The sequence below is a fragment of the Equus przewalskii genome, chromosome 13, assembly GCF_037783145.1.
Source record: "Equus przewalskii isolate Varuska chromosome 13, EquPr2, whole genome shotgun sequence".
Classification (NCBI taxonomy): Eukaryota; Metazoa; Chordata; class Mammalia; order Perissodactyla; family Equidae; genus Equus; species Equus przewalskii.
Window position 1 is genome coordinate 1,618,257 of NC_091843.1, and position 20,082 is coordinate 1,638,338.

The 20,082-nt window shown below is 40.5% G+C and overlaps 1 protein-coding gene across 4 annotated transcripts in view; it reads left to right on the top strand.

Moving 5' to 3' along the window:
* The window catches only part of RNF130 (ring finger protein 130), a 106,895-nt gene extending 88,100 nt beyond the window's left edge, over positions 1-18,795 (top strand). For all 4 annotated transcript variants that reach the window (XM_070570058.1, XM_070570055.1, XM_070570062.1 and 1 more), the window contains one exon: positions 17,387-18,795. In XM_070570058.1, the coding sequence (XP_070426159.1) occupies positions 17,387-17,496 (110 nt within the window). In that variant the 3' untranslated portion in view covers positions 17,497-18,795. The remainder of the gene's footprint in view (positions 1-17,386) is intronic.
* Positions 18,796-20,082: the final 1,287 nt, after the last annotated feature.

The window sequence follows — 20,082 nt, forward strand, 5'->3', positions numbered from 1 at the left end:
TAGCTGCGGCTGGGCCCAGTGCAGTCCGGCTCCAGTCCCGTGTTCTAACCCCCATTCCATGTTGCCTCTTAGAGAAGATCACCAAGTGGAAGGGCAGGTTATGGGGCCTGCTGACCACTGGACCCGCGTGTGCCAAGCATGATGGTAGGAAAGGCCGGGAAGGGGGATGGGCTTCGATTTAGGACGTGAGCGGGTGAGAGAGGTGTCCTAAGGCTGGATGGCGATGCTCTGTTACCGAGCCTTCCCTTTCCAGTGGGGATCCATGAGGAGGCTCATGCGTTTTTGAAGGTGTGAATTAAATGCAGACTGGCTCCTGAAATTAAAATAGTGGGGTCACTAAAGAAAGTAGGTCAACGTGCTGGTTTAGAACATGCAGCTTAGAAGCTGCCTTAACAAATAAGCCAGCAGGTGAAAAGTAGGATTAAATCAGTTGTGTCAGTGATGAGGGGAAGATTCCAGCAACCCATGGGTGAGGAAACCTCCGGAAGAATTTGCTTAGCACAGGAGAGTATCAGTATGGCAGAGGTGCCTCCATGCGTTTATGCCCACTCACCAGTACAGCTCAAAGAGAGAAGTTCTGAGGTCATGTTGGAGAAGTATTTTGTTTACTGAGGAGTCGAAAAAGCAGGTAGAAATAGCAGGAGCCAGGGCGGCAGTTAAACCCGAGTTCAGCCTGAGGATGAGAAAGGATCATGGCGGACCCAGGTGACGAGAAGGTGCCAGGACAGGTGTGCTGTCCTGGCAGCAATAGCCTGGCCAGTCTCTGATGAGGCTTCGAGAGACTAGAAGAACTCTAGTAAATCTGTAAAAATTATACAGTTCCTTTACTCTTGTTTTCTTTACCTTAAAGCTTTTCATAAAAGTTCTTTTGAGGAAAATGTCAGTTGGTCTTGACTAACCGAGAGAGAAAGGGTTTTCTCACCCCGGGTCAGAAAGCTGAGGCGTCACTGTCCTCTGCCTCCAGGTGATACCTCTTCCTGCTCAGGCTGCCCCGCAAACTCAGGGTGCAGAGGCATAAGTGAGACGTCCGGCCAGAGGTGGACCTCACCTGAACCCTCTCTCCAGGGGCTACTTTTCTCATGAACCCCACCACAAATCACCCATGACCAAAAGATCGGCCTAGACATATGGACAGTGAAGAGTCGTTCAGACTTCAACCATGTAAATGATTCATTTCTCTTCAGACCCAGAAAAATGGGTTTCTGACACCTAGCTTATCATATAGGAAGTTACATCTTAGGGGTTTGGGGTAGTTTATAAAGGCAAAAAGCAAAACGTCCAATTACATTTGAAGAATTCTTCAGATCACAGTGAGATGCTGAGGAGAAGTACAGGAGACTGTGACTCGGCAGGAGCATCTGAGTCATGTGCTGCTCCCGTCACGCTCACATCAGGGCGGACACTCCTGGTGTGGAGCGCCAGGCAGAGTCACCCCCACTGTTTAAATGCTTGCTCTCTCCTCCGCGTGCCCCTCTCTCCTGGCGTTGACTGTTGAATGGGCGTAAATGCACATTGCAGCTCAGGCGCTCATGCTCTAAACTGGGCTTCCAGCTGGAGCCCTCTTCACCTGGAGGATGCATGAGCAGCCCAGGACAGATGAAAGAGTTCACAGCAGCAGAACATAGTTTTTAGGTTCCTGTGGAGGTCCAGCGCTGCCAAGCTTTGGGCAAAACAATCTGAATTTCCATTGTCCCTCTGAATCTTCACCACAGCCAGCTAGATTAACTGAAACATGCCAGGCAGCGTCCCTTTAGATTGACATGAGCTACGTATTTGAATGTGCAGTCAGGCGACTGGATGTGAATCCCAGGCCAGCCCCTTCCTAACTTGGTCAGTCACTTAACCTCACGCAGCCTCAGTTTCTCATCAATGGAATGAAAGTTCCAGTAACAGCCACATAGAGCTGTGCATTAGAATGATGATGTTTGTGAAAGTGCCTGGCATATAGTGTTGCCCAGCAATACTTGTTTCTTCCTTCCTTGTATGAAAAGGTGAACTGATCCATAAAAGCCCCTAGTGATATTGGGAAAGCCTTGCTCAGGCCACTTTCGGGCCAGGAAAGGTCCCACACCACTCAGGTTTTACAACTGGTCTTTTCCATATTTGGGTCCATTGGGCACCAATGCAAGAACTCGTACAGCCCTTTGAAAGGACTCTTGGAAAGGCTGGTTCACCTCTAGTGATGATTTCCGTTTTACATAAGGGAAGCTATATGTGAAAATTTTAGTCATTTGTCACTTTCAACAGGTTTAGCTGCCATTGAGCCTAAGGCGTAGTGATAAAACATAGCTTTGCCACTTGTGAGCAAATAAATATATGCACCTGATCTGGAAGTGAGCCATGCAGTTAGGCCAGAAATGGTGCAGAGAAAATAGGTGGAAAGGGACCTTGGAGAGACGTAGCCCCCATTCACAGAGCCAGACACAGCACTCCGGAGCCTGACTCACTTGAACATAAAGAAGGCTTGAGCATTGTCTAATTCTTTAAGAAGACACAAGATACAGATTTGTAGACTATATTGTTACATTAATTATAGGAACACAATGAGGTTAGCATAATGCAAGTAATTCTTAAAATTTGCCAGATCCTGTAGTTATTTAGCTGGTTCTGTTATAGCACTGAGTGCTGAAAACTTGTCTGTCTTCAGAACTTGTGTGATATTTTTTAAATTTCTCAAAAAGAAAGAAGCAGTAGCAACATTGTATTTTTTAAATCAAAGTTGTCACCAGGACGTTTGTAAAATCCTTGGAAAGGTTTTGAATTTTAATTAAATTTTGATTGTCCTAGAAAAAGTATACCTTCTCTTTTACTATTGCCGTTTCTTATGCAGCATAAGACATTCAAATTAGTCAATAGCGTTGCACCTAGGAGTTTAAATTGTTGTTCAGTGTTTCTTCCAGTTGATGAGAACTGTCATCCCAGTTGCTTATTATTAAGAGTAAAACTGAAAGATAACTGAGCCTTGGATTCAGAGTCACCTGGATTCTACTCTGAGCTTCAGAATTTTGAGCAAGTTGTTTCAGCTCTCCGACCCTTAGTTTTCCTCTCTGAGAAGTAAGAATACCATGTCTATCTGGTGGGCTGTCTGGCAATTATATATGAATATTAAATTTTTCCCCTTTATGCCCCTTTTCTTGTACTTAGAAGTCATTTTAAATTGTTTTTCTGGATAAATAATATATGTACATGGTAAAAAGAAAGAAAAAATAGTACAAAAGGGAGTGAGGTGAAGAGTGCACTGCCTTTACCCTGACCCGGTGCCTGGCCTCTCCCAGCCTCCCTGCGGCCTTTGTGTGCACTTCCAGAAATTTTGTGCATATAGAAGCATATTCTTTCATACACACCTTTTTAAGACTATTATCAACATAGAATACCCATTGCCCTTCCCCAACAAAATCCTACACATAGCTTTAAAACAAATTATCTATTGGTCACTGACCTATTAATTTTCCTTTAGCCCAAAGGCAAAAAAAAAAAAGGACATTACCGAAACTTTTTGCCAAACAAAAGCATCCCTACCTGATATCCACAGAAGAGAGTTATAGATGACAAATTAGCACAGGGTGTTTTAAGAATTAAATGTAACATCCCCGAAGAAAACTCCAGAAACTTCAGGAAGGGACATTCTGTCACAAGACACTCTAATGTGTAAGCAGTTAGGACTTCTGCTTTTGTGGATACTTCCTGTTTTCATCTTAACCTTACAAGTTTCTCCCAAATGGCTCTACCTATAGAATTCTGTGCCCTTTTTGCATCTGCATCCACAATCCCCTTAAGGGTCTAAAATTCCTTCTTACGAAAGCTTGCAATTTCAAAGCACAGAAGGCTTCCATTTGCTCTTTGCTAGAACTAAATCAGAAAACAGCTACCTAACAAAATTTGAGACCAAGAGTATAGGAAACAATAGATTACCCAAAAAAACACTATGTGGGCCATAATGTTATTCTTCCCCAATATTTGGAGATTATTCCACGTCAGTGCATACAGACCTGTCTGCCTCATTCTCTTTAACATTAAGTATATTGTATATTGAAGCAATTCTCAATTGATGGACATTTCAGATATTTAAAATCTTCATAATCTTTATGAAGGCCATATAACTATTAAAACTGACAATACACCAAAATAGCAAGTGGTGGTTAATTTCTGGCTTCTTGAGTGTTTCTTAATGCAAAAGCTCTCTTGTTTCATACTGAGATAGTTCCAAGTTAAAACTATTTGGACACAAATTAATGGTCTCTAATTGGGACAGTGTACATTCCAACCAACTCAATTTCACTGGCACAGTGTGAAGAGACTAAAATAAAATATATCTGAGTTGCACCCCTGAGTTGCTTATGGTGTAACTGGGGAAGAAAGATATAAAACAGCAAATAAGACAACACGTGTAATCAGGTACTTATATTTTGCAGAAAATTGCAGAAATCTTCTCTTTTATTTTTTTAATTACATTTATCAATTTCAGGGTTCTAGAGTCTAGAAGGGACTTTAAGCCACACTAAGGGAACTCTGAGCCATTGATAAGTTGATGAGGTTTCTGCTCCTGGTAATGTCATACTAGCTTATTGCAGTCCAACCATCATACTAAGCACAACCAGAAAATATGGAAAAAGCATTTTTAAAAACATTCTATTTTAAGACATTGAAGAGCTATCAATGCAGTGAGGACTTTAGGAGCCAAGAACCCAGAAAAAAGGGAAGTTCAACACTGGGCATTGGAGACATTTGTTAATTCATAAACAATAGCTATGTAGTGACCAAAAGGTGGTGGCTGACAGAAGGAGATGAAGAGAGCTCAGGCCGTCTTACTGGGCTTGTGCTCAAAACTTAGAATTCAGGGCCCGTCAAGGAGAACGAGCCTGATAAACACCCCAGGCTTTCCAGTGGGATCCCCAGAGGGCTACACCCTGCAGCTGGAAGATGAACCAGAATTTGAATAGCCTTCTCAAAGACTGAAGCCCAGCTATGGACCTGCTTAATTTCTGCTTGGATCTAAGTGATTCATCCACACCTTAAAAGTGCTGTGTCCCTTCCCAAGGCATTAGGAAATCCTCTGGGGGAAGTTACCACCATCAGCAGCCTCAGCTTATCTCTGCGTTTTTCACGTATAACGTCTAGCAATCCATCAGAAATACCACGCAGACCAGGAGACCAAATGACCAAAAAAGAAGAAAAAACAAAGAATAGAACTATATCCACAACAAATACAAATATTGGAAATATCAGGCATAGACTTTAAAATAATTGTATGTTTAGGAAACCAATTACAAGTAGATAATTTCAGCAACTAAATGGAAACAGCAAAGAAATGGAATGTGAGGACTGAAAAATATAATAATTGATAGTAATAACAGTAAAAGGAGGGGCTGGCCCCGTGGCCGAGTGGTTAAGTTCGCACACTCCACTTTAGCGGCTGAGGGTTTCCCCAGTTTGGATCCTGGGCGTGGACATGGCATCACTCCTCAGGCCATGTTGAGGCAGCGTCCCACATGCCACAACGAGAAGGACCCACAGCTAAAATATACAGCTATGTACTGGGGGGATTTGGGGAAAAAAAAGATTGGCAACAGTTGTTAGCTCAGGTGCCAATCTTAAAAAAAAAAAAAAACAGTCAAAAGTTTAACATCAACTTAAATATCACTGAAGAAAGGATTTACGAACTGGACTACAGGGCAGGAGAAAATATCCAACCTGAAACACAAAAAGAAAAGTACAGAAAGGGGCATAAGAGAGTTTAGATCATGATAAAAACAATCTAATACACGTGTAATTCAAGTCATAGACAGAAAGGAGATAGAGTGAGGCACAGCAGTATTTGAAGAGAGAATGGCTGAGAATTTTCCAAAACTGACAAAAGGCATCAAACCACAGATTCAAGAAAACCACACCAAGATACATCATAGTAAAACTCCAAGTGAACAAAAGGCAGCAAAAAACTTAAAACAGAGAAAAAGGATACTTCTTTTTAATTCAGAAGAAATTCACATAACATAAAATTAACCATTTTAAAGTTGACAGTGGCATTTAGTATATTCACAGTGTTGTGTAACCACCACGTCTACCTAGTTCTAAAACGTTTTCATCACTCCAAAAGGAAGCCCCCTACTGATTAAGTAGTTGCTCCTCATTCCACTCTTTCCCTAGCCCCTAGTAACTACCTATTTGTGTTCTGTCTCTGTGGATATACCTATCCTGGATATTTCATGTAAGTGGAACCATACAGTATGTGACCTTTTATGTCTAGTTTCTTTCACTTAGCATAATGTTTTCAAGGATCATCCATGTTGTAGGATACATGTATCAGTACTTCATGCCCTTTTGTTGGCTGTATGTATATATATATACCACATAGTATGTATATATATATCACAGTTAGTTCATCCATTCATCCACTGATGGACATTTGGGCTGATTTCACCTTTTGACTATTGTTAGTAATACTGCTATGAAACAAAAGACCCCAAATGGCCAAAGGATTCCTGAGAAAAAAGAATAAAGCTGGAGGTATCACACTCCCTGATTTCAAAATATACTACAAAGCCATAGTAACCAAAACAGCATGGTACTGTCACAAAAACAGACACACAGATCAATGGAACAGAATCAAGAGCCCAGAAATAAACCCACACATTTATGGACAGCTAATATTCGACAAGGGAGCCAAGAGCATACAATTGAGAAAGGAGAGTCTCTTCAATAAATGGTGTTGGGAAAAGTGGACAGCCGCATGCAAAAGAATGAAAGTAGACCATTCCCTTACACCATGCACAAAAATCAGATCAAAATGGATTAAAGACTTGGATGTAAGACCCAAAACCATGAAACTTCTAGAAGAAAATATAGGCAGTACGCTCTTTGACATCGGTCTTAGCAGCATATTTTCAAGTACCATGTCTGACCGGGCAAGGGAAACAAAAGAAAAAATGAACAAATGGGACTACGTCAAACTAAAAAGCTTCTGCACAGCAAAGGAAACCATCAACAAAATGAAAAGACAACCCAAATATTGGGAGAAGATATTTGCAAAGCATATGTCAGATATCCAAAATATATAAAGAACTCGTACAGTTCAACAACATAAAAACCAACAACCCAATTAAAAAGTGGGCAAAAGATCTGAACAGAGATTTCTCCAAAGAAGATATACGGATGGCCAACAGGCATATGAAAAGATGCTCAACATCATTAGCTATCAGGGAAATGCAAATCAAAACTACAATGAGGTATCACCTCACTCCGGTCAGAATGACTATAATTTATAAGACAGGAAACAACAAGTGTTGGAGAGGATGTGGAGAGATGGGAACCCTCGTACATTGCTGGTGGGAGTGCAAACTGGTGCGGCCACTATGGAAAGCAGCATGGAGTATCCTCAGAAAATTAAGGATAGATCTACCATATGATCCAGCTATCCCACTGCTGGGTATTTATCCAAAGAACTTGATAATGCAAAGGTATAATGATACTTGCACCCCTATGTTCATTGCAGCATTATTCACAATAGCCAAGACTTGGAAGCAACGTAGGTGCCCATCAAGGGATGAATGGATAAAGAAGGTGTGGTATTTATACACAATGGAATATTCCTCAGCCATGAGAAATGATGAAATCTGGCCATTTGTGACAACATGGATGGTCCTTGAGGGTATTATGCTGAATTAAATAAGTCAGAGGGAGAAAGTCAAATACTGTATGATCTCACTCATAAGTAGAAGATAAAAACAGCGACAAACAAACACATAGCAATGGAGATTGGATTGGTGGTTACCAAGAGGGGAAGAGAGGGGAGAGCAAAAGGAGTGGTTAGGCTCACGTGAGGGGATGGACTATAACTGGTTTTTGGGTGGTGAACGTGATGTAATCTACACAGAATTCGAAATATATTATGATGTACATCCAAAAGCTATATAATGTTATAATCCAATGTTACTGCAATTAAAATAAATAAATAAATAAAAATAAAATAAAAAGATCTAAATAAAAAAAATTTAAAAATTAAAATAAAAAATAATACTGCTATGAATTGGTGTACAGAATCTGTTTGCATCCCTCTTTTCAGTTCTTTTAGGTATACATCTAGGAGTGGAAGTGCTGGGTCATATGGTAATTCTGTGTTCAACTTTTTGAGAACCCTCTGAACTGTTTTCCACAGTGGCTAAACTATTTTACATTCCCACCAGCAGTGTACAAGCGTCCCAATTTCTCTACATCCTCACCAGCACTTGTTATTTTCCTTTTGTAAAAAAATTATGGCCATTTCTCCTGAGTGCGAAGTGGCACCTCATTGTTTTTTATTTGCATTTCCCTAATGACTAATGTTGAGAAGCTTTTCGTGTGCTTTTTGGCCACTTGTACGTCTTCTTTAGAGAATTGTCTATTTGAGTCCTTTGCCCATTTTTTAATTGAATTGTTTGTCTTTTGTTGTTGAGTTGTAAGAGTTCTTTATATATTCCAGATACTAGGCCTTATCAGATACATAATTTGCAAATATTTTCTCCCTTTCTGTAAGTTGTCTATTCACTTTCTTGATAGTCCCTTTGGAAGCACAAGTTTTTAATTTTGATGGAGTCCAGTTTGTTTTTTCTTTGCTTACTTGTGTTTTTGGCTTCATATCTAAGAAAGTGTTGCCTAATTCAAGGTCACAAGAACTTGGAAGAGTTTTATAGTTTTAGTTCTTATATTTAGGTTTTTGATCCGTTTGAGTTAATATTTGTAAATAGTATGAGGTAGGGGTCCAACTTCATTCTTTGCATGTGGATATCCGTTTGTCCCAATACCTTTTTTGGAAGAGATTATTCTTTCCCCCATTGAGTGGCCTTGGCACCCTTGTCAAAAATCAGTTGAGCACCATGTATGAGTTTATTTCTAGACTCTCAATTATATTTCATCGATCTACATGTCAGTGTTCATGCTCATATCACACTACATTGATTACTCTACTTTTGTAGTGGCCTTGAAATCACAGCATGAGTCCTTCATTTTTCCCTTCTTCAGTGTGAGATACATTGCGTGTAAAGTAGCAATGGAAGACTGCCAGTTGGTGTCCTGACAGAAACAGTGGAAACCAGAGAACAGCGGAGTGAAGTGTTAGGGGGAGAAAACTACCAACCTAAATACCTAGGGAAAAAGTTCATCAAAAAGAAAGATGAGGGGCCGGCCCCGTGGCCGAGTGGTTTAGTTCGTGCGCTCTGCTTCAGCGGCCCAGGGTTTCACCAGTTTGAATCCTGGGGCATCAAGCCATGCTGAGGCGGCGTCCCACATGCCGCAACTAGAAGGACCCACAACTGAAAATACACAACTATGTACCGGGGGGCTTTGGGGAGAAAAAGGAAAAATAAAAAATAAAGATGAAATAAGACATTTCCCAACAAACAGAAATACCAAGAGAGAGTTCTTCAGGCAGAAGGAGAATTATTCCAGATAGAAACATGGAGATGTAGAAGATTCAAGAGCAACAGAGAGGGTAAATATGTGGCAAATCTAAATGACAATTGATGTGTGAAATGCTAGTAGTAATGTCTGGTGGAAGTTACTTGACTTCACTTTCACCAAAGATGGAAGAAGATAAATAGAATAAAATTGCTCTTAAGATACATTGTCCAGAAATAAGTAATAGTACCGATTTATATTAGACCTGAATAAATCAAGGACATATGTTGTGATCCAGAATAACAACTAAGAAATATAGTAAAATAGTCTCCAGGCTAGCATAGCTGTTCAGAGAATAATAAAATAATATATAATAAACTTATAGAAGGAAAAATGAAATAATAAAATCATCCGAAAGAAGAGATAAAAATAAAAAGGAGAGGAAAGGAATATAGAACAGGCAGGACAAATAGAAAACAATAAGTAAAATGATGGATTTAAATCCCAGTATGTCAGTAATGAATAGAAATGGATGAATAAATACTCAAAGATAAAGACAGTCAGACTAGATTTAAAATTTATATACACACACATCTATGTATATGTCATACTTTTTTTTTCTGAGGAAGACTAGCCCTAAGCTAACATCTGCCACCAATCCTCCTCTTTTTGCTGAGGAAGACTGGCCCTGAGCTAACATCCGTGCCCATCTCCCTCTACTTTATATGTGGGATGCCTACCACAGCATGGCTTGATAAGCGTGGCCATGTCCACACCCGGATCCGAACCGGCGAACCCTGGGCCGCCGAAGCAGAACGTGCACACTTAACCACTGCGCCACTAGGCTGGCCCCTATATGTCACACTTTTTAATATAAGGAGACAAAAATATTGAAAGTAAAATGATAGAAAAATATATACCTTGTAAACACTAACCAAAAGAAAATTATTGTTGTATAAATATCAGACAAAATGTGCTTTAAGATAAAGAAGGACATTTGATAATGATGTAAGAGTTGAACTATCATGAAGAAAACAGTTCTAAATTTGTGTACCTAGTGTATCCTCAAATATATGGAGCAAAAATGGACAGATCTAAAAGGAGAAATAATTCCACTATCATAGAGGGGAATTTACACGCACCTCTTGGAAATGCGTAGACAATACTCATCAAGGATCTGGATCTGAGCAGCACAATTAACAGATAAGGTGCCGTTGCCGTATATGTAGCCCTCATCAACTACAGGATGTGTATTATTCTCAAGTGCACATAGATCACTGACTAAAATAAACCATATGCTGGGTAATAAAGCAAATTTCAACAAATATATGAGGATTGAAATCATAGAGTATGTTTTCTGACCAGTGGAATTAAGTTAGAAATCAGTAACAAAAAGATAATAAGAATGATCCATAAATGATTGGAATCAGGTAATATACTTGTAAAAAACTCATGAGTCAAAAAAGATATTGCAATGGAAATTATTTAAAATTTTTTAATTGAATGCCAATAAAAATATGACTTATCAAAACTTGTGTGATGCAGCTAAAGCTGTGTTGGAGGGAAATCTGTGGCCTTAAATGCATGTATTAGAACAGAGGAAGGGATAGGAATCAGTTTTCTAGACACTCCTCTCAATAAAGAACAGGAGGCTCAATCAAAGGAAGGAAATAAAAAAGATCATAAATTAATTCAATGGAAAACAAACATACAATAGAAAAAAACCAACCAAGTACAAAGTTGTTTCTTTGAAAGACTAATAAAATTAACAAACCTCTGCTGATCAAGAAAAAAGACCCACATGACCAATATCAAGAATGAAAAATGGGACATTACTACAAAGCCTATACACATTAAAAATAATAGTAATAGAACTTGTAAAAACAGAAAGTCGAGTAATAGTTCCCAGCAGTTGTGTGTGTAGGGGGGGCAGTGTTGTTTAATGGGCATAGAGTTTCAGATTAGCAGGATGAAAAAGTTCTGCAGATCTGTTTCACAACAATGTGAATACACTTAAGCCTACTGAACTGCACGTAAAAATGGTTAAGATGTCAAATTTTATATGTTTTTTACTATAATAAATTAGTATTAAAAGAGCATTATGACAACTTTATGTTAATAAATTCTGAAAGTTAAATGGACGAATTCCTTGAAAAACACAAAGTACCAAAATTGACACAGAAGAAGTAAGAAATCTGAATTCTCTTGTGTCTAAGCAATAAATTAAATCCATAGTTTAAAATCTTCCCTCAAAGAAAAACTCTAGGCCTAGATGGTTTCACTGGTGAATTCTTTCTAACATTTAAGGAAGAAATAACATGAGTCTTACACAAATTTGTCCAGAGAACAGAAAAAGAGGAAAACTTCCCGAGTTTTTTGATGAGATCAGCATAACATTAATACCAAATCATGACAAAGACATCACCAGAAAGGAAAATTACAAGCTAATTTCTTTTATAAATATAGATGCAAATATTCTAAATAGAATATTAGCTAAATGAATCTGACAGTATATTAGTAGGAAAAAATTACAGCCAAGTTAAAAAATAGGTTGAAAATCTGTGTGATTCCACACATTAACAGAATAAAAGTGGAAGGTCATGTTTTTATCTTAATACATACACAAAAAGCACTTGCTAAAATTCAACACTCTTTCCTGATTTTAAAAGAAAATAACTTTTAGCAAACTAGGAAAAGAGGAGCATTTCCTTATCTAATAATGGGTATTTTCAGAACTACAGCAAATATCATACTTAATGGTGAAATATTAAAGACTTTTCCCTAATATTGGAAATCAGGATACCTGCTGTGGCCATCTCTCTCAACATTGTATTGGCAGTCTCAGCCATTATGATAAGGCAAGGAAAAGAAATAAAAGATGTAAGGATTGGAAAGGAAGAAATAAAACTGCCACTATTTACAGACAACATAGTGGTATATGTAGAAAATCCGAAAGATTCTACAAATCAGCTCTTCAAATGAAAAAGGAATTAAGCAGGGTCCATTGTATTTCCATATACCAACAATAAGCAATTGAAAATGAAATTTTCAAAAAGATATCATTTACAAAACATCAAATAAACACCAAATACTGAGGAATAAATCTAAAAGAAGATGGGCAAGCCTTCTACACAGAAAAGTATTAAGCATTATTGGGAGAAATTAAAGGTGACCTGAATAAATGAATATACCAGGTTGATAGGTTGTAAGACTCAATATTGTAAAGGGGTTAATTCTCCCCAGATTGATCTACAGATTCACTGGAATTTCAGTCAGATCTCAGCAGAGGTGTGTGTGTGTGTGTAAGTAACTTGACGAGCTGATTGTAAAATTTATATGGAAATAAAAAGGGCCAAGAATAGCATGATAATCTTGAAGGACAGTGAAGTGAAAGGACTTACAGAACTGGATATTAAGACTTTTTATAAGGTCCAGAATTAAGACTGTGAGCTGTTGATGCAAGGATGGACACAAAGCTTAAGAGAACAGAATGTAGTGCCGAAACAACCAAGCATTTCTGGACCCTTATTCATGCAAAAGCACTATATGGTAATGGGGATGTGGGTGGTCTTTTCAATAAATGTGCTGGGTCAACTGAATATGTATAAAGAAAAAAATGAATCTTGATTCCTCCTTCACACAATACTCAAAAATGAATGTGAAGTGGAGTATAGACCTAAATGTGAAAGGTAAAACAATGAAACTTCTAAAAGATAGTCTATCTTCAAAACCTTGGGATAAGCAAAGATTTCTTAAACAAGATTCAAAAAGCACTAACCACGAAAAAAAGATGGATAAATTGGTTCACACTAAAATTAAGAAATTCTGTTCATCAGAATACAATATTTTGGAAGAAAATAACCTGTAAGACTTACAACAAAATACTAAGTAATGTTATAAGTAATACTTATGACAAAGGACTCATACTCAGAATAAAGAAGAAGACTGACAGCCTGATGTGAAAAATGAGCAAAAGAAATGAATGGACATTTCAGGATGAACAGGATGTACAAATAACCTAAAAACATATGAAATAGTGCTCATCCTTTTTAGTCATCAGGGAAATGTAAATTAAAACCACAATGTAATACCATTATACATCCACCACAAGTGGAAAAATAAAAAGACAGAAAATATGTAATATTAGTGTAGATATAGAGCAACTGGAATTCTCCTCTACTGGTGGGGATAAAAATTGGTACAGCCACTTTGGAAAACTGCCAGCACCTGCTGCCCCTGAACAGGTATATACCCTAGGACCCAGCACTTCCACCCATAGGTCTAACCCAAGAGAAATGCATGCACGTGTGTACAAAAGAGATGCACAAGAGTGTTCCTAACAGCAATATTCAGAACAGCTCCCAAATGGAAACTATGAATGTCCGTCACTAAGAGATGAGATAAATAAATTGTGAAGTGGTCATACACTGGAACATCATGGCAGCAGTGAGATGAAGAAACCACTGCTCTGTTCAATGACACAGATGAATGTCAGCGTCATATTGTCTGAAAGATTCAGACAGAATATATACTCTGTTTCTATTTATGTAGAATTAAAAATAGACTAAAGCATGGTCTGACAAGTCAGGATAGTGGTTTCCTTTGGAGGAGAAGAGAAGGCCTGGTGATTGGGGTCAGGAGAGGGGACTTACAGGGTGCCAGCAGGGTTCTAGTTCTCCATCTAGTGGTCTGTGGGCGTGTTCTTTATATAGAAAGCGCTGTATACTTAGGATAGGTACACATTTCTGTATGTAGGTTATACCTCAATTAAGAGTTTACTTAATAACATTATGTAGCCAATAGCAAAAATAATAATCAGTTAATCAGTAAATAAGGGTGTGTTTCCAGGTGTTGAAGAATATGCTGTGCCTCCCTGCCAAAGCCAGCATCACGCCTTTCTCTGAAATTCAGCTGCTTGTGTGTTCCTCTCTTGATAGCATATTTTTCTCAAGTAAACAAATTAATGGCGGGTAGATTACTGAGTAAATTCTGACCCATTTTTTAATTGCCAAAGATTTGGTGTCAGCTGATCAGCACACTAATCCAAAAAGTTAGGTCATGTCCACTTCTGATGGCTTTAGTTCTTCCCGCAAAGCAGGAAAGCTCCTCAGCTTTTGTTATTTGTTTGTTTTAATCTTTAACCCTTCAGCCCTATTGGATTATGCAGACCCCTTTCAGCTGTCAGAGGTTAACATCCCAGCTTTTGGGGGAGACCACTCTCAGAGGGCTGTTTTGTATGGAGAGGAAACATCTTTGAATTCATCCCAGGTTTTTAAGTGCAGATTTTTTTTAAAGCTTGGCGCCTGAGCTAACATCTGTTGCCAGTCTTCTTTTTCTTCCTTCTTTCCTCCCTTTCTTCCTTCCTCCCTTCCTCCCTCCCTCCGTTCTCCCCAAATCCCCCCAGTACATAGTTGTATATTTTAGTTGTGGGTCCTTCTAGATGTGTCATGTGGGACGCCGCCTCAACATGGCCCGATGAGCTGTGCCATGTCCGTGCCCAGGATCCAAACCGGCAAAATCCTGGGCCACTGAAGCGGAGTGCGTGAACTTAACCACTCAGCCATGAGGCCGGCCCCTAAGTGGAGATTTTTAATATAAGAAAGTTAAACAAGAAAATAGAAGTAGTCCTACCACTCACACTAGCTTGCAAAATGCTTTCATTTAATACTTGTCTATGTTTTGCAACAGCTTTTCTCTCCTCCCTGCCCATCGTGCCATTTGAAACATAACAACAATGTTGCAGAACTTACAATACCTGATTTTAAGACTTACAAAGCTGTAGTAATCAAGACAGTGTGGTATTAGTGTAAAGACAAAAGGATTGCTAAAACAAAGTAGTGCCCAGAAAAAGACCATACATATACGATCAATAGATTTTCAACTAAGGTGCCAAGGCAATTCGATGGGAAAAGATAATCTTTTAAACAAATGATGCTGGGGCAATTGAAAATATCCATATGCAAAAAGCTGAACTCTGACCTTTATTTCCCACCATATACAAAAATTTCCTTGAGGTGGATCATCTAAATATAAGAGCTAAAACTATAAAATGTCTAGATAAACACAAAGGAGAAAATCTTAGTGACCCTGGGTTTTGCAAAGCTTTCTTTATTCTGACACAAAAAGCACAAACTATAAAAGGAAAAATCAATAAATTGGATTTTATCAAAATTTAAAACCTTTGCTCTTCAAAGGACATTATTAAGAAAATTAAAAGGCAAGCCACAGGGGCTGGCCCCGTGGTCAAGTGGTTAAGTTCCCGCGCTCCACTGCAGCCGGCCCAGTCTTTCGTTGGTTCGAATCCTGGGCGCGGACATGGCACTGCTCATCAAACCACGCTGAGGCAGCGTCCCACATGCCACAACTAGAAGGACCCACAACGAAGAATATACAACTATGTACCGGGGGGCTTTGGGGAGAAAAAGGAAAAATAAAATCTTTAAAAAAAAAAAAAAAAAAAAAGGCAAGCCACAGACTAGAGGAGAATATTTACAAAGCATGTGTCTGACAAAGGACTTGTTTCTAGAATATATTTTTTTAAAAATCTTACAACTCAGTAATAGGAAGACAACCCAGTTTTAAAAATGGGCAAAAGATTTTAACAAAACCCTTGACAAAAGAAGATATATAATTGGCTAGTAAGCACATGGAAAGATGCCCAATATCAGGGAAATGTAAATTAAAATCAGGATGAGATACTACTGTGCTTCTACTGGAATAGCTGAAATGTCAAGACCTACCGTCTAAGTGTTGGTGAGGCTGCTGGGGAACTGGAACCCTCACGCACTGCTGGTGGGGTGTTCATGGGACAACCATTTTAGGAAAGTAAGCATACGCCCACCCAGTCATTCCACGCCTGGGCGTCCACCTGAGGGAAGTGAAGGTGCAAGTCCACACGCAATGTGCCCAGGTGGTCACAACCGCTGTATTTCTAAGTGCCAATGCATACTGTACAATTCCACTTATGGAAAAGTCTAGAAAGGTGCAAACTAATCTGTGTTTACTTGGGGATAGGAGTAGGCAGGAGGAAAGAGAGGGGATTACCAAGAGACCCTGGGACACTTTTGGGGGCAGTGGAGATGTTCACTATCTTGAATCTGGTCATGGTTTCCTGGCTGTGTACCTATGTCAAAACTCGTCAAATTGTACACTTTAAATATGTGCATTTCGTTGTATGTCAATCATACCTGAGTAAAGCTGTAAAAAAAAAAAAACCAGAATAGTTCAGAAAAGGAAATGTAACCATGGTTTAGCTCTGAATAGTACAAATAGTCAAATAACGTAAACTGGATTTTTTAATCAAAGTAGAATTATATTTGGGCAATGGAGAGTATGTGTGAATGTGGTAGCAGGGGAGGATAGGAAAAAACCCCTCATCTTCCATAGTGGAGTTCAGCAGATAAAGTCGAAGACTGAAAGAATCAGGAAGGACCTACACAGGCATGTTATCTAGAGTCACGGAGGCAAATGCTACAAGAATAAGCTCAAAGCAGCTGTCTCTGAGAAAGGGGGACTGGAGATGGCTGGTCTTAAGACATGTGGAATTAATTATCTAAGCCATCTGAAGGTAGAACTTTCATGTAAATACAGACTTTTTAATGTATTATTAGAGCCTTGGGGTCACAGCCCCTGGTCTGCCCAGCTAATGAAGAGGCTCTGTGCCCAGGTCACCCTCGGGCTCAGCCCAGGTCAGGGTCTGAGAGGAGAGGTCGGGGGGGGGGTGGGGTGGCGGGTGGCGGGGTTGGTTCTCCATGTGGTCATGTGTCCCCAGGCAGAAGTCTTCAGGTTTGTAAGTGGAATCTTTTTAAGAGCACCCAGGCAGCTTTTGTTTTGAAGAACTCCAGTGGTTAATCTCTTGGGATCCAAACATTGGGATTTACGTGTTTAAGGTGGGCTTAAATTGAGGGGTGTGTGAATTCTTTTTATTTCTCTCATGATAAATCCATGTTCTTTCCTCCAAGCCATGTGGGAAATGTTGGCCCGATGACCTACTAAGTCTTTCTTGTTTCTTTTCCAGGTGGTCACTTCTTTCATCGGAACTCTTTGTCCCCACGGAGCCTGGTGTATGAAAGCGAGTTCTCCACAATTGAACCTTCTCTGGATATGTATGATGAGAACAAAACCTGACGTTTCAAATGGGCCGTTGGGGGTGACCTCTTATGTGATTTGATTTATGATCACCTTTCTTATTTTGTATTCTTCTGTCAGCGTCCATTTTGGAAGAATGACAGCGCTTTCCAAGCACAGGTTGGGGTTCAGGGTTAAATTGCAAAGTTCCCCCGAGGTCAGGCTTTGAGGACAGCATTATTGCTCAGGGGACCTCATGGCACCAAAAACACGCCCAAAGCTGGCCACCGAATGTGGGCGCCCAGTAAGCCTGGCTGTTTCCAGAGAAGAGGCGGGGTCCAGGGATTAATGCTGCATTGCAAATGTGTCTCTGAATAATCACATGCTATTCTGTGTGTGCTCCCCACTTACAATGCACACTGAAGCCTACAGACGCGCCTCTTACTGATGCAGGGCGCACGTTGCTGTCACATGCCCACTCTATTTTCCTGTCTCTTATTCTACTTTCTGTTAAAGGGCCTCTTTCTAAAGGTTCCTGAGAGAGAGCCTTGCCTTTTGTCCCTCCTCTGAGACTGACCACCCAGAACACCATGATGGGGCTGCAGGCTGTGCAGGATGGGCAGCTGTCCTCATTGTCATTACAATCCTCACTCACAGAGCATGACATGAGGTGACAAGTGCTTATGTGATCACTGAAACACTGAAGGTCCTATCCCTGAGGCCTGTGGGCTTGTCTGCTTGGCAACTCCTGAGGTGTGTGGGCAGGTGGTGCCCGGGAGCCAGCCCAGGAGTCTTCTCTGGGCACAGTTATCTCAGGGGGACGGCCAGCAGATGTCAAAATCAGAACCATTCTGAGTTCTTCCTTGAGAAGATCAAACACCATCCTTGCTATTGGATACCAGACACACCCCACTCTCCAGTCTTCATGGCTGCAACCTAGTCCCCTCCACCGGCCTTGGCATCAGCATGAAGAAGGCACAGGGGCTTATAGAAAAAGACATGGTGGCCAGCATGGTGGACATCAGGGACACACGCCTGAGATGATATCAAGTTAATGTCACGAGAAATGTGTATCTTAAGAGTAATCCCAACACGGATTACCATGAGCAAATTTATAAAACAAATCTACGCATCCTTTTTGTTCAAGGACACACCAGAGTTCAGCCCATTGCTCCTGTTGGTATGAGCTATGCGGAGGTGTAAATGCAGTCAGCTCCTCAGATCCTTGTTATGAGAATGGAAACCAGTTTCCATAGGCCTGGAGTTAGACCTGGCAGCAAACCATGCAGACCGATGAATCTCCCGCCCTGTTATGTGTATTGACTCTGTGGAACAGAAGTGTGAGGTGAACACTTGCCATTTCCGTGTGCATCTCTTCTCATGACATGTTGCTAAGATGCCTCTGACATAGTTATGCCCAGAACAAAGCCCTCAGAGAACCAGGAGTTGGGGGGGTTGAGGTGGGGGGCGGGGGGCGGGGAACAGCTTTAGGAATGTCACCTTGGAGTGACCAGCAGCATTTGTTCATGATCGCTTGAGGCTGAAACAGTGCAGATTTTTAAGGTTTTAGCAGCTTTTCCTTTTTACCTTTTACCAAGGGCTTTTGTTTGTTTGTTTTCCTTTTTATAGTCTTTGTACTATAACAATATTTTTGATAAACGGTTTCAGGAGAGCACTGTTCAGAAAGACAGGCTGGCCCCACGGGCTTTGCGGTGAGAGAGTGCGTCTCCAGGAGACCTGAAGCCCGTCTGCCGGAGAGTCCAGACTCACCCCTGCCTTTGTCATTGTTCTGGCTCATCCGACAGAGAAGCTGACTCAGTTCCCACCATGTCGTCCACACCACGACCTTGTTTTCCTGAACCAGAACTCAGATCCCAGTGGAGCATTTTCTTCTAATTTGTGCCATCTTACAAAAGCATATACATTAAATTTCACTCAAGACATTCCTTTATTGAAAAGAAAGGAAATTACTTGAGAACCTAAAAATCTCCCTATTAATATAATATTTGAATTTCTGGTAAATCTAGGGCACACTTGCACTGTGGAAGAATCAAGGAGGCATTTCCTACAGGGTAATTTACTCAAAATAGTGCATCACATCACAGCTCGACACCTTGTCCCTGAAAACTGGGGCGACTTTCCTGCGCAGCAACAGAACGTCCTGCCTTTGTCAGGAGGGTTAGTAACTTCTCCGTGAAGGTCATGTACTTTGGTAATAGCGAGGGTGGCACTATTTGTCCCATATAACAACCTCTTTGCTGGTGGCTGTGCTGAGGGGAAATCCTCTGCCGAGCCCCCCCAGGGACCTAGCCGGGGGCAGGGACCCCAGGGCTGCCTGCATGTGAACTTTGTGAGAACACGCTTCTCAGTGTGGGCGTCCCTGCCTCTTAAAGCTCGCCCTTTGGGGAGCAGTTTATTGGCCGTGCAGGCATGGCTGGCAGTACAGAGAGGCGACTCTGCTGCAACATGTAAGTGTCTCCCTTGTTGCGAGTCTTACAGCCACGGTGGTCCTTAGCTAGGAAATGTATGATAACATCTGATCTTTTTGGGGGGGTTGGAGAGACACTATTTGAAGAATGGAAAGAGCAAAGGAGCTAGCTACTTATAGCACAAACCCTCATCCCTCCAGTGGACTTCTCTGAGCTG